The sequence below is a fragment of the Saccopteryx leptura genome, chromosome 12 (genome assembly GCF_036850995.1).
Source record: "Saccopteryx leptura isolate mSacLep1 chromosome 12, mSacLep1_pri_phased_curated, whole genome shotgun sequence".
Classification (NCBI taxonomy): Eukaryota; Metazoa; Chordata; class Mammalia; order Chiroptera; family Emballonuridae; genus Saccopteryx; species Saccopteryx leptura.
In genome coordinates this window covers 52982625-52998201 of record NC_089514.1, presented here as the reverse complement: position 1 = coordinate 52998201, position 15577 = coordinate 52982625, and the positions used below count along the sequence as shown (strand labels likewise).

Sequence of the window (15577 nt, the reverse complement as noted above, 5' to 3'; positions counted from 1 at the left end):
GCTTCCATCTCCTCCCCCCTTCTCTCTCTGTCTCTCCTCTCTCTCTCTCTCTCTCTCTCTCTCTCTCTCCCTCTCCTCTCTAAAGTGAATAAATAAAAAAAACCAAAAAACAAAAAACTAAGAAAAAAAAATTTTGTTCCCCAGTATAATTAATTCCTATTGAAACTTTATATATTAAGAAATATATAAAATACATTAATTCTATTAATTTAATTGACATTATTTTTAGTTAATTGGTTACTTACTTTAAAAAAATAATTACAGGTTTAGATTTCCAGATCATTTAGGTCACATATTATTATATAATTTATAATCCTATTTATTATATTTTAATCAAAATATATCTTCTTCTCTCTATCTTATTAGTGTCCCAGCAAAACATTTGGTGGATTTGACGCCACTAAAGACCTCCCTGATGACGTTATAACATTTGCCAGAAGTCATCCAGCCATGTACAATCCAGTGTATCCTATTAATAACCGCCCGATAATGGTCAAGACAGATGTAAATTATCAGTTTACACAAATTGTAGTGGATCGAGTGGATGCAGAAGATGGCCAGTATGATGTCATGTTTATTGGAACAGGTAAATGTTTAACTTCAGCTCTACATTGTCTTCAAGACCATTGAGTTTAACTGATTAAAAATAATAAAAATTAAAGGAAGTTTTTATAGTCAGTTGAATTCTAATAATAGACTAAAAAACCTGAATGTTCTCTATTATAATGTTTTCTTTTTAAGTAATTTGACATATATTAAATTTTTATTTCAATTGCAAGGTGAAGAATATAATTAGGTAACACTAAAGATCAGGTGAACAATCAGTGTCTATAATTGAATCATAACTTTTTACTGAACACTGGCTTTTTAGAACAAAGATGTATTGCTCACACGGTATCTAAGATTGCCAAGACATTCAATAATGGTTTCTGAAAAACTTGATGCAAAATTATCCAAACTTTAAAATTATCATAGGGGGAAAATCTTCCAGCAAATAAGTTTTGGCAACAAAATTTGTTCAGTGTTTTTGCTATTCTGATATATTTTATCAGAATAAAAACAACAAAAGGACCTAAGAGATCATCAGATAAATTTTAGATATATTTCTACAAAAACTTAACAACTTACTTTTACTAATTTTATGATTAAAAACAAACTTCTTTTCAGGTATATTTTCAGAAAAAAATCCATTGCTATTTTTACATATTTTATTTTTCACTTACTCTCTTTAATAATACTATTTTGAAAGTACCAGTTACAAATCTGAAACTTGCTATTTAGGGTCAGGTTCCAAAGTAATAAATTCCTAGTCTCCATTAGCATTGTTGACTGACATAAATCACTGGATAACGGAGTGAGTGCTCTCCTGGAACCTTGTGTAATAACATTTATTTTCCCTTGGTGAGAAACAGAAAAGAATTGCATTAACCACAGAAGAATGGCAACTTTAGAGTAAGTGCTCTAAAGATTTAAAGTTTTATAACAAAGTTGTGAAATACTTATGTTATCAGGTATAACAGTGTCAGGTTCTGAGCAATCAATTACAGTCTACTTCTATAAGTAAAAAAATTTCTCTATCAAGTAAAAGAATCCCAATGAGACTCAGTGTTCAATAAAACTCAATGAATTACAAGTATCAACTTCTGATTATAAATATCTTTAGAAATTATAAGATGGGTGAATTTCTTTTCTATCAATTTTAGTTTATCATTTAATGTCAAATTATAATTCAATCGCTCCACAAAATAATTAATTTTGTTCAATAATGTCACACTTGCTTTTTCCAAAACCTTTGGTTTAAACATGTTGAGAAGTCCCTCGCTCATTGTCAGTGCAACAAAAATTTGCTTTTAACTATTTGACCAAAGAAACCCAATTGTGAGTTTTTAATTCCACTTGGACACAAGCTGTCCTTAAAGGAACCATTTTACGAGCATGTTGAATGTCTGATGATGTGGATGACTATCCGTCAGCACAGATCAAGGTCATCTGTCAGCAAAGTAAATTGATGACAGTAATTTTATCTTTTAACTAAGTAGCACATCATAATGTATTGATCCTACTTGAGTAATATGATTCAATTTGTGTGAAATTGTTTGAAATACTACTCAGTAAAACTTGATCTGGGAAACAGATAAAGTTTTGTTTGGATATTGGAGGCCAATCAGAGGCCCTCAGAAGGTTAACCTAATTTACCTTTAATCTTTAGTGTTATGAGGAGTCTAAGGTCCTGTAAACATAGCAGGGTTCTCTTAAAAGAGGATTTTTTTTAACTTTACAAGGGAAACATTAGCAACCTTTTTTTTTTTTAATCTCATATAACAATCCATATTGATCTCCTGAAAATGGCTATCAATGAGATGAATACATTAAATTATTTTTCTGGTGTGACTTATTTTTACTGACAAGATTTTCTTCTCAAATAATGAGTTTGTTAAAGTTGATTTTAATGAGCTAATTGAAGCCAAATATCATTAATCAGCTACTTAGAATTGAAATGTTGAAGATTCTTTTTTTTTAATTTAATAAGGCCCCGTTCTTCATTTTATTAAGAAATAGTAATGTGTCTGTAAGTACTAGAAAATTAATATTGCTTAATTCCACTTGGGATAAAAGTGACAGCTCTTGCCCTGGCCGGTTGGCTCAGTGGTAGAGCGTCGGCCTGGCATGTAGGAGTCCCAGGTTCGATTCCTGGCCAGGGCACACAGGAGAAGTGTCCATCTGCTTCTCCACCCCTCCCCCTCTCCTTCCTCTCTATCTCTCTCTTCCCCTCCCGCAGCCAAGGCTCCATTGGAGCAAAGTTGGCCGGGGCGCTGAGGATGGCTCTATGGCCTCTGCCTCAGGCGCTAGACTGGCTCTGGTTGCTGCAGAGCATTGCCCCCTGGTGGGCATGCTGGGTGGATCATGTTTGGGCGCATGCGGGAGTCTGTCTGACTGCCTCCTCCTTTCCAACTTCAGAAAAATACAAAAAAAAAAAAAAAAAAAAAAAGTGACAGCTCTTGTGGTTGAAACAATGTCTCTTTTAACAATGAAAACTAGAATAAACAATGCTTGAAATCGATATACAATGTATTCAATGTAACTTTTATGATTTATGCTTCTGAATTTTAAATTCTTTAGTACTCTAAAACTAATTTAGTCATATGTTAACAAATATTGAATAACCAATTATTGAAAAAAATACTGTGATAAGTAACTTAAGGTGTTTATTTTGAGAAATCGAGTTATTGTCATTCATCTTTTAATGGTCATTGAGCTGTCTTTGGGGGCTCCTAAGTACTAAAGGCCTTTAGGTGACTAGGATGAGCAGCCAGGCTCCATAGCTCTAACTACTTCTCTCTGTTGCTTGACAACACTCCTTGCTTTTTGCATGTATATTAAGTCTTTATAGTAGTCTTTGGTTTCATTTTTAAAAAAAGTAGGAAAACCTACTCAAAACTGATATTTTTAGTTTTTTTTTATTTCTGAGACACCTGAAAATTATGATTAAAAATAATAATGGTCCAACCTAGTGATTATTATATATTTTTAATAATATCAGGATAATATCATCTTCAAGGGTTGTATATTTCTAAAAATTTCACTTAAAAATTTTTATGCTATTCTTATAGTTTATCTAGTTGCAAGAAGTGCACATGAATATATATTTTACTAATGCTGTAACAAAACAATACAAGGAACACTTTGGTCAAAATTGTTCTTTCTGATCAAGTACTTATTCCATTCATTAACATTAAACTCTGTTTAGATCTATTTAAATTGTACTCTTTTCCTCCACTTTCTTTCAAAGATGTTGGAATGGTTCTTAAAGTAGTTTCAATTCCTAAAGAGACTTGGTACGATTTGGAAGAAGTTCTGCTGGAAGAAATGACAGTTTTTCGGGTGAGTGCTGCTTAATTTCAAGTGTCAACAAGTTCACTTGTATGTCTTTCCCCCGGACAGCTGCACACTATACTGGTATGGACAAGTAGTCTTGCATGCCCTTCTAATTAGCTTGTCAATTAGAAAGCCAGACACTAGTCAAAATAAACCTGGAAATTTTCAATGCTAGTTAAAGCTAAATAATGTAAAGAAATATATTCTTGGCTCATATTTTGTTTCCTCAATGATGATATACATGATTTACATCTTGTATTATTTATGTAAGTTACTTCAGTGAACAAACTTCATAAGCACGCCATATCCAAAGTCTTCTCTTTCACACTGTGCAGCGTAACTGAGATGATAGATAACATCTATGAATGTATTAAAGGAAATACATTCAGAATGACAAGGGAATGAACACATTAAACCATTTTTAAGCTTGTTCATGAATTATTTTATTATATTTTCTTTAAAAAAATCATGTTAAAAGAAAATGAGATATTTTTATTGACTTATGGCAAATGTTATATGGATTCCTAGTCTACACATTTAGGAACTATACAAATATTTGTCTCTTTGTCCTGAATGACAAAAGGCCCAGGTAAATTATGAAAGGTTGAGGATAGAGGCAGAAGGATATGGGTTGGAGCCAGAGAGGTAACTAAAGTAATATAACATATATCACAATGTCTGCTTCTTCTGGAGAGCTAGCTAATAGGAAGAGTTTGAATTGGTGTAAAACTATAAAAAGGTGTTACTTCAATTTTTTTGGTAAAAGAACAAAGCAATTATATAAGACTGCAAAATAAACTAGAATTAGAATTTTGTGGACAAAATGAGAAAACAATGGATTTAGTCTTACAACTCAAAATGATCTAACTTAGTCTCCAGGTGTCTCAGATACCTAATGTATAAAATAAAGCATCTGGATCAAATTTTTCAGTTGATTAACTATTTTATTTGTAAGGAAAGGTTTTCTAAGACCTTTCTTTGCCTTATATTGCTAAACCAGTTTATTAGTCTAATCAGGTTCCTGCTCCTATTCAGTACTATTTTGAACAGAAAATGAAGTACCTTATGGCAAACTTCTGGTATATATTAATTCAATTCGAGTTAAGATTAACATTGAAACAGTAACTGGTAAATCGTGACATAGATATCTTCTAATAACAATTAAACAATGATCCAGTTGAAAGAGTTTAGGCTATTCAGTTATTACTATATGGTTCTCTGTTAGGAACACTATACAGTTCTTCTGATATTTCTCATCAGTAATGTAGCGAGAATAATATCTACTTCACAAAGAGGCTAGAAGAATTAAAGATTGTATATGTAAAGCATTCAGGACAGTACTAGGTACTGTGCTCAAAATTTTATTTTTAATTTAATTTTGTTTTAGTTTAACTGTACTGAAAATAAGCCACATTTCCAGTAGAATCTTATAATAATTCTTGATTTAAGTCCTCAAAATAATAAGATCATCACAATTATGTCCTGATTTTTTGTGTGTGACAGTGACAGAGAGAGAGACAGGGACAGATAGAGACAGACAGGAAGGGAGAGAGATGAGAAGCATCAATTCTTCATTATGACACCTTAGTTGTTCATTGATTGCTTTCTCACGTGTGCCTTGATGGGGGTGGGAGGATACAGGAACGTGAGTGACCCCTTGCTCAAGCCAGGACCTTGTGCTTCAAGCTAGCGACCTTTGGGCTCAAGCTGGATGATCTTATGCTCAAGCTGGCAACCACAGGGTTTCAAACCTGGGTCCTCTGCATCCCAGTCTGACACTCTATTCACTATGCCACCACCTGGTCAGGCACATCATGATTTTTTAAATCAGGTACTTAGGGGTTTGTTTATATATGCTTGGTATAGAGCGAGGTCTAATTCTTATCATTCACTAAGTCCTATTTCAGTTTTTACATATTGATACTTTAACTTACATATTCAAAAATATAATTATCCAAGTGGACTGTATTAGCAATATAGAGTCCATCTAGAATTAACAAATAAGTTACGGGCACTGAAGTGTGGAAAAATTGCTATGTTATGTCAGTGGTTGTGTCTTTCAAAGCCTAAAATATGTTTTCAACTAATGTTAGTAATTAAATAAAGGGGTCAGTATTGATGGAAAATGCAATATGAGAAAGTAAAGAGTTTAACATCTTCCTCAGGAAGACCATGTTAAAGTGAGGTACCAATGTATGAAGAAAATAAACTGTGAGCAAAAACAAGTTATGCTGCTGATTATATTCCACATTTCTCTCTAGTAGGAAAAAGTACCAATTCTATATATTAAAAATTAATATTGCCACCAGCATTGCAAATGAAGTTATAGGAGACACTAAAATATTGTTAACTTAAGAATTTCTTTATTATTTATAGAATTTCTTACTTATGGATTTGTTGTGGTTCATTTCCATATATACCTTTAGTTATTATATATTTTTAAGTTTTTTTTTATTAATTTACTGTAAGCAAATATATTCTACCTACTATGATTCTGGCATAATGTTAAGTTCTGATGGTTCAGAGTTGAGCACAATGAACATGGTTTCTGACCTTGTGGAGCTTGTAGACTCATGTGTTCTCCCTCATAGTTTCAAGGTCTTAATTAATTATCTTTTAGTACAACTAACTTGGATCTTGTAGAATTGTATCAACCCATGTCATGCCATTTGTAAATTAAGGTTTTTTGTTATTTAATTATATTCTGGGATTTTGAATCAGAACATGCATAATTTTCAGTAATACTGTATTCTAGCTAATTTTAATTCCCCTATCTCTGGAATTTAAAGTTTACATTTTTCCTTTTAGCTATGTGCTTTAGTACACGAATTAAAAAGTTTAGTTTAATACAATATTAATTTATGCTGCTCATAAATGACTTCTAAAAAACTCTTGAGTTATTGCAAGCACAAATATTTAATACTTATTAATTTTGTTAGCATGTTACAGTTTCCAGAGAAATACACAACTGAATTACACCTATGATATTTATGGAAAGACATTTGTGTAATTTTTAATATATCATGAAACAGTTGTTTGTGTTTTTTTTGGCCAGTCTTTAACAATTAAGTATAAATAATATTGTGGTAGCCTGAAAATAATTGTTTATTAGTTTATGATTTTGCAAAAAGATTGTTAGCAATTTGGAACACAACTCTTTCCATAGATAAATGTTCCAGTTTACTCCTATATTCTCTGCTATGCATTATTGTCATTATTATTTCTCTGGTCCTCAAGTAGACCAAACATGTTTGGGCAGAGTTTAGAGAAATATTTACTTTCAACATTCTGTTCTATCAAGCAAAGTTCATACATATATTGTGGTCTAGCCAATTGGAATATTTCACTGTCAAACTTTGTTTAATTTTGCAGTGAGAGGAAAAAACACAACACATTAAAGCAATTGCTATATACAGTTTAAAAAAGGCAGAGAAATGTTACCATTCTCTATATTTCTATTTGAGCCTTGTGAGTCATTGCATTTAACAGAAAATTAAATTAAAAAGGGTTAACCTGAGCATTACAGTAGTTTGACAAGGTATTAAATAGGAAAAAATTTAGGGTCATAGTAGTATCTGATACTCTTGGATTTTACAAAGAAAGACATTTAATTTCATTCAACCAGTTAATTTTACTATAATATCTCTAGGAGACCATGTTTATTATGTGCATTTACTAGACTGAATAACCAAATCTCATGAAAAACCCTGAGTTAAAGCCAGGATTATGTCTGTCACCATCTTGAGGTTGGTTTCAGGAAAACACCCTGGCTAATGACAGAACATTCCAGTGGTTTCAGTTACATCCAAGATACTTTTATTTGGGTGAAATCAAATTCCAATCAGAGTATATAAAAAAATGTTCCTCTATAATAAAAATTTCCATTTTAGAGTAAAATTTTAATAGGTAATAAGAAGTGAAATAAAATTGGCATTGTTATAAGACTCCAGAAATGACCTTGAAATGCCCTTATATATTCAAGGTTATATTAAAATACTAAGACAAACTGAATTCCAAATATTATTGTAGCCATAATTCTGTATTTAAATCATATTTACTACATGATCCCGAGCATGTCGGACAGTCATTTGATCCTCAATCTCTTCCATTCATATTTTTTATAGATGAATTTTTATTAATGTTAATGGGGTAACATCAATAAATCAGGGTACATATATTCAAAGAAAACATGTCCAGGTTATCTTGTCATTCAATTATGTTTCATACCCATCACCCAAAGTCAGATTGTCCTCCGTCACCCTCTATCTAGTTTTCTTGGTGCCCCTCCCCCTCCCCCTTGCCCTCTCCTCCCCTCCCACGCCCCCCCTCCCTCCTACCCCCGGTAACCACCACACTCTTGTCCATGTCTCTTAGTCTCATTTTTATTTCCCACCAATGTATGGAATCATGTAGTTCTTGTTTTTTTTCTGATTTACTAATTTCACTCCGTATAATGTTATCAAGATCCCACCATTTTGTTGTAAATGATCCGATGTCATCATTTCTTATGGCTGAGCAGTATTCCATAGTGTATATGTGCCACATCTTCTTTATCCAGTCTTCTATTGAAGGGCTTTTTGGTTGTTTTCATGTCTTGGCCACTGTGAACAATGCTGCAATGAACATGGGGCTACATGTGTCTTTATGTATCAATGTTTCTGAGTTTTTGGCGTATATACCCAGTAGAGGGATTGCTGGGTCATAAGGTAGTTCTATTTTCAGTTTTTAAAAGTTTATTTGAATTAAGATTACTAGTAAGTGGTAGCTATTGTTAACTAGTTATACAAATAAAAATATTTTTTTATTTTATTTTTTTGTGACAGAGACAGCAAGAGAGACAGAGAGAGGGACAGATAAGAACAGATAGTAAAGGAGAGAGATGAGAAGCATCAATACTTCATTGCAGCTCCTTTGTCTCCTTAGTTGTTCATTGATTGCTTTCTCATATGTGCCTTGACTGGGGGGGCTACAGCAGAGTGAGTGACCCTTTGCTCAAGTCAACAACCTTGGGCTTCAAGCCAGCGACCTTTGGACTCAAGCCAGCGACCATGGGGTCATATCTATGATCCCACGTTCAAGCCAGTTACCCTGCGCTCAAGCTGGTGAGCCTGCGCTCAAGTCGGTGACCTCAGGGTTTCAAACCTGGGCCCTTCACTTCTCAGTCCGAAGCTCTATCCACTGCTCCACCACCAGGTCAGGCTAAAAATATATTTTTAAATGCTTGAAAATTCCACATCTATATCTTGTTAAAAATTATTCCAAAGTTATAAAAACCAGATACGTGTTGATTTTTACTTTATTCAATGTGGAATTTTCTTTCCAGTTCAGTCAAAAATGTTTTTACTTTCAAGACAGTGGAGTATTACATCAAGTTGCAGGACATTTAGTACAATGGGCTTTATTTGTAGTTCTACTGACTGCAAGGGATTGCAAGGCAGTTATGTCAATAACACATATATTTTAAACCCAATTTATGCAATATTCCATGAACAGCTGAGAAACTGAATGAAAGAGTTTAATTTTCATTCAAATGTAAAGCATAATTGATGCTTTCCAAAACCTAGACTGTTATCTCATTCTAAAGGAGTGCCCATCCAGGGAGCCATATCAAATTCTCCTAGGATCAGCAGGTTGAAAAGCTAATCAAGTGCAAAAGTTTAATAAGAACTAGATTAAAATATCTGAAAAAATATAGTAAAGTCATAGAAAATCTTGAAAAGCTTCTAAGTTTTTAATCTCACTTTTACTTGAACACCAAGAGAATTTTTGCTTGAACTAGTTTGCATGAAAAAATGCTTATGAAGCTACATCTGCTTTAAATGGAAATCATATTCACCAGCAGCTATTTCTCAGAAGAGAAACATAGTTTATTTAAATGGATGTCATCTTAATATATTATCTGTTAAAACTCAACCACCGGCAGTATATAGTGCATCTTATTCCAAACTGTCATTAATTTCCTAGTCTAAAAACTAAATAAGATTCTTTTAATTAAGATATTCTAAAATCTTTAATTTGAGAATGTTGAAATCAGAATGTGATATAATGTGAATTTGGTGTTGATTGGGATTTGTTTTGTTTTATAATTAATGGATGAAATAATTCATTTTTATCTACCTTGTAGATATGTAATTCAATTAACATGAAATGTATGAATATTAATAAGCTTCTCTATAATATAGTTTCATTTAAGCTTTTAAAATAACTTAGAAATATCTCTCACTTTATTTATACTAAGCTGTTAATATATAACTCTCCAAGAAGCATTTTGCTTTCAGTTTGACTATAAATTTCATGAAAGTCTGCTTGAAGTTAGCTGCTTACATAATCACTTCTCACATAAAAGTTTTGGAGTGGAAGTAGGTGCAGTGGAAAATTTTTCTAACTCTTCAAGATTCTCTGTTTGGGTCCATTGATTCCAATATTATATTAAACTAAATAAAATAGTCAGCTTTGTCTTTTAGGTGAAAATCAGTGATAAATTATTCCCTTGATTTTTGTAATTTGATGATGCTAAATTCTAAAAATTATATGTCTGCATAGAGAAAATTGATAGACATTCCTTTCATCCGAGTTGTCTTTTTTTGCAAGAGAGAGAAAGGGACAAACTGGAAGGAAGAGAAATGAGATGCATCAACTCGTAGTTGCAGCACCTTAGTTGTTCATTGATTGCTTTCTCATATGTGCCTTGACCAGGGGGCTCCAGCCGAGCCAGTAACCCTTTGCTCAAGCCAGAACCTAGGGTTTAAGCCAGCGACCTTTGGGCTGAAGTCAGTGACCATGGGGTTTCGAACCTGGGTCCTCTGTGTCCCAGTCCAACACTATATCCATTGCTCCACTGCCGGGTCAAGCACATCAGAGTTGTCTTTATGATTTATAATTCCCATATGAAAATTTATTTTTAATGTCATTAAATTATGAAAATGGGAAACTGGGACATCTCTAAATTATCTCAATTAAATTAATTTACATGCTAAATAACTTGTCTCATTTGTGTTTTACGTAGGTTGTCTTAAATTCGTTAAGAAAAACCTGTGCTCAGCTCACAACATGAAGTGGAAAATTTCAGTTCTGTAGTACTTAGGGGTAATTAAAACCACAGAGTAGATGAGCTCTCCAGGAAGAGAATGCAGCATCCAAAGGAGAGGGGAAAGGATTCTGCAAGGAAAGGTTGACATGGAACAGCTAGACATTGAGAAGACTCTGAAAAAGGCTAAGAATAAAGAGTCAGTAAATTTCCAGGGCATAAGGAAATTTAATCCAGGAGGCAGTCAAGAGAAAATAAGTGGTCAGTAGTGCCATATAAAAGAAAGGCCAGATGTAATAGTACAAGGTGAAAGTGTCCATTCAGCAATGCAGGTCTTTGGTGATTTCTGCCTCTGAGACTTGCAGGCAGCCTCTCTCCAGTAAGAACCAGGCTCAGAGGCAGAGGACTGAGTGTCACTGAATGGAATATGAACTAGTAAAGGCAGTGAGGATAGAATATTTAGATTATTTGCAAAGCAATTCTTGCTAAGCTTGAAGAATGAAGGACTTTTTAAATGATAGCTGCTTTTATCACATATATAAATTCAGTGAAACAGATTATGCTGAGCAAAATAGAAGAGCTAAGAAAAAAAGGGAAAAATTGGTAGAGCATTCATTTATTAATTTACCAATTTATCCACTCAGTCAACAAATATGGAGAACTTCTAAAAGCCAGGAACAATCCCAGGAGCTAGGGATATGGCAGTGAATAAAACAAAAATCTCTATCTTATATTTGTTGGGGGTGGGCGTTGAGGTTGGGGGAAGACAAACAATTAAGAAGACATATGAGATTCTTCTGCTGACCCTCCTCACATCCTGTCACCCTACTTCTAATTCCCACTGTGTGTTTTTCAATTTCTGCCCCAGGACATTGCTAACAGCAGGCAAAAGGACAAACAAGAGTCACAGCTGAGAGCGATTTAATATCCCCGTGGTCATCCACTGAGTAATGGAATGAATAAATACTTCTTCTGGTACAAACCTCAGTGGACAGTTTGAACAGTCACTGTCCACTATTCTCAGATTTTCTCTCTGTGGTGACATCTGTGACACAACTTTTTACTGACTTTTCTCCTTCCTCTCAGCTCTTACTTCCTCACTCCTGCTCCCCACTGCAGATAGGAGCTTACCTCTGACTCTGCTGTGGGACGTTGCAGGGAACTCATTTCTCTTGTGTATGTGCATGAATATTTCTAGACAGTGATATGCACTACAGAGGAAAAGAAAGCAAGAACAACAGTCAGGGGAGAGAGTGTGATGTGTTTGAAAGAGAAACAAAAACGTTTGTAAAGTGTTTTGCATTTATTAACTAATTTAACCTTTTTGACCATCCTATGAAGATGATACCATCATAATCATTATTCAGATGAGAAAACTGAATTACAAAGTGGTTATGCATCCGCCCAACACCACACTTCTGTCCAGGTTTGAGTTACTATTGGAACCCATAAGTTTGGCTTCAGATTCCAGCTCTTTACCCTTGGTTTAGGGCTCAGCTTCACCTATACAGTGAGGCCTTTTAAGATCATTTTTCCTAGCTAAACCTTGTTCTCATTAGCCTCCTCTGAAACCCCCCAGCAATCTCATTCTTAGTGTTGTGTTTGTCACTGAAGAAAGACACGATTGAGCATAGTTCAATAAAAGTGAATCTAAGAGGAATAGCTAATGTGTTCAGGTGAATGCTAACTATATATATTCATGATAGGCTTCATAGAACACTTAACAGTGTTTTGTTTTGTTTTTGGTTGTTATTCTTTTCCAAGTGAGAGGAGGGGAGATAGAGAGACAGACTCCTGCATGCACCCTGACCAGGATCCATCCAGTAACCCCTCACTGGGGCCACTGCTCTGTCCATCTGGGGCCATGCTTGCAACTGAGCTATTTTTAGCACCTGAGGTAGAGGCTTCACATAACCATCCTCAGTGCCCAGGCTGATGTGCTTGAACCAATTAAGCCATGGTTACGGGATGTGAAGATAGAGAGAGAAGGGGAGATTGAACCTGGGCCATCCACACTCCAGGCCGACGCTTTACCACTGAGCCAACCAGCCAGAGCCACTTAACAGAGTTTTCATTCCAGCTGAGCTCACACAGTCCTTGACAGGTGGAAACTAGCCCAATACTATTGGCTGGCCATTGGTGGTATTAGGAGTTGGTCTGGCACCCTCAGCCATGCCATGGTATTCTCAAGGTGAATATTCTTATTTTCACAGAACACCAACATCAAACAGGGTACTCTGAGACCATGATAAATGAGAGAAATGTGAGTCCATTCTGTAATTATGTCTGAACAAAGACAAGAAAATAAACATTGTCCAAACCATATAAAAATGACCAAATCCCCCTATACTATCTATGAGTGATTGCTGTTTTCCAACCACTGCTTTATTCTCACTTTATTCTTCCCTCCTAAATAAGGTTTCTAAAGATGCTTATTTTCATAAATACCTCTGCCTTTTGAGAGCATCCAGTGCAGAGCAAAGCCCCACTTCCTTAAACCCACTAACAAATCACCTAACACAAACCTAAAGGATGTAAGTCCTTTCCAACACTTAATGAGCCATTCCATGGCATCCCTTATTGCAATGAGCAATAAACCCAACTTGATCAACTACAGGTGTGTTCCTCATGCTCTTTTGCTGGAGGACATTAACACACTCTTATTGTTTATTCTACATATTTAACAATTATCTGTGCAATTTCTTTCATGTGTTTTATTTCCCAATTATATTACTTCTTATGGGCACTGAAGTTTTTGCTCTGAAAACTTATGTTTGTGTTCTATGTTAATTAATTAATTACTTTTATAATTAACCAATGGTTCATATATTCTTTTTCTCCTTTAGGAACCAACTACAGTTTTAGCAATGGAGCTTTCCACTAAGCAGGTATTATTATTATGTATTAAAATCAATATTCTATATTTTGTTTGTCAAATATGTTTATGATCCATCAAATTTTACAAATTTATTAACAATTGTTTAAAAAAAAGAATGATTTTACAACAAGCTAGTAGAATGAAAACTAAAGATATTTTCATTGCCCTCATGTTATAACCAATCTCAATAGTCCAGCGAATAATTTTATTAATCTGTCAAATGTATTTTGCTTATACATGCTAATTAACTTAAATTATAAACTTATATTTTGAAATATCCAGCACTATTATTTTTAAATAACAGATAAATGAAAATAATTATTGAGTAAACTATATTACAATGACCAAAAATGCTATAAATAAAACTTACAACAAATAATAATCTAAAAAATACAGTGTGTCCTTAAAGTCATGGTGCACTTTTGACTGGTCACGGGAAAGCAACAAAAGATGATAGAAATGTGAAATCTGCACCAAATAAAAGGAAAACTCTCCCAGTTTCATACCTATTCAGTGCAGTTCGATGTGGGCACATGCACAGATTTTTTAGGGCTCCTTAGGTAGCTATCCCGTATAGCCTCTACAGACTTGTCACTGACTGATGGCCTACCAGAACGAGGTTTCTCCACCAAACTGCCGATTTCCTTCAACTGCTTATCCCACCGAGTAATGTTATTCCTATGTGGTGGTGCTTCCTTATAAACGCGCCGATATTCACGTTGCACTTTGGTCACGGATTCGAATTTAGTGAGCCACAGAACACACTGAACTTTCCTCTGTACCGTCCACATCTCGACTGGCATGTCCGTGGGCTGCTCCGCTGTCCTACAGAAACTGGGAGGGTTTTCCTTTTATTTGGTGCAGATTTCACATTTCTATCGTCTTTTGTTGCTTTCCCGTGACCAGTCAAAAGTGCACCATGACTTTACAGACACACTGTATTTCTTAGATTATTATTTGTTGTAAGTTTTATTTATAGCATTTTTGGTCATTGTAATATAATTTACTCAATAATTATTTTCATTTATCTGTTATTTAAAAATAATAGTGCTGGATATTTCAAAATATAAGTTTATAATTTAAGTTAATTAGCATGTATAAGCAAAATACATTTGACAGACTAATAAAATTATTCGCTGGACTACTATTGTTTGGAGATCTTCACTCCAAAAGTGTTTTTATTTTTTCAGTATTATTATATTCTAAAAGAAAACATTTAGTTTGTCTAAATATGAAAGGAAAACAGCAGACAGGTCACTGCCAAATGATGTTATTAAGTCCATGAGTTCATAGGTCGCAGACAGCATGTCAATAGTCTTCCCATTCACAATGAGTGAGTGATCTGGTAGGACAGTTGGACACAAATGACTTCTAAATGTTAAGTGACGTGTACAAAAATATAATTTTAACTTCTAACAAATGATCTCTTCCTCATAAATGTTATTTAGTCTTTCTATCTAATACATAACTAGTAACTACATATTTTTAAAAGGCTTGGATATTGAGTTGAATTAAAAACTAATTACTAACTAACCTAGAAGAAAGCAGAACAGAAGGGAGTGGGGTGCTCTCACCTGCTGCAGTGAGAACTCACATGCACACAGTACTGTTTAATGTGAGAATCATTTGGCTAATCTTATCTCTGAACTGTTTTTATCTCTGACCTTGCATTACCCTGTGTGGAAGACACTAAAACACTATGCCAATAAAACTCAGTGTATAGCCTTTCCACATATCAGGTCAAAATAGATTGATAACCTCCAAGATATTTTACAGAAACTCAGAGTGCACATGTT

The 15577-nt window shown here is 34.2% G+C and overlaps 1 protein-coding gene across 2 annotated transcripts in view; it reads left to right on the top strand.

Annotated features, from left to right (window-relative positions):
* The window catches only part of SEMA3A (semaphorin 3A), a 612798-nt gene that overhangs the window by 573094 nt on the left and 24127 nt on the right, over nucleotides 1-15577 (top strand). For both annotated transcript variants that reach the window (XM_066353930.1, XM_066353929.1), the window contains 3 exons: nucleotides 367-586; nucleotides 3791-3882; nucleotides 13750-13791. In XM_066353930.1, the coding sequence (XP_066210027.1) occupies nucleotides 367-586; nucleotides 3791-3882; nucleotides 13750-13791 (354 nt within the window). The remainder of the gene's footprint in view (nucleotides 1-366; nucleotides 587-3790; nucleotides 3883-13749; nucleotides 13792-15577) is intronic.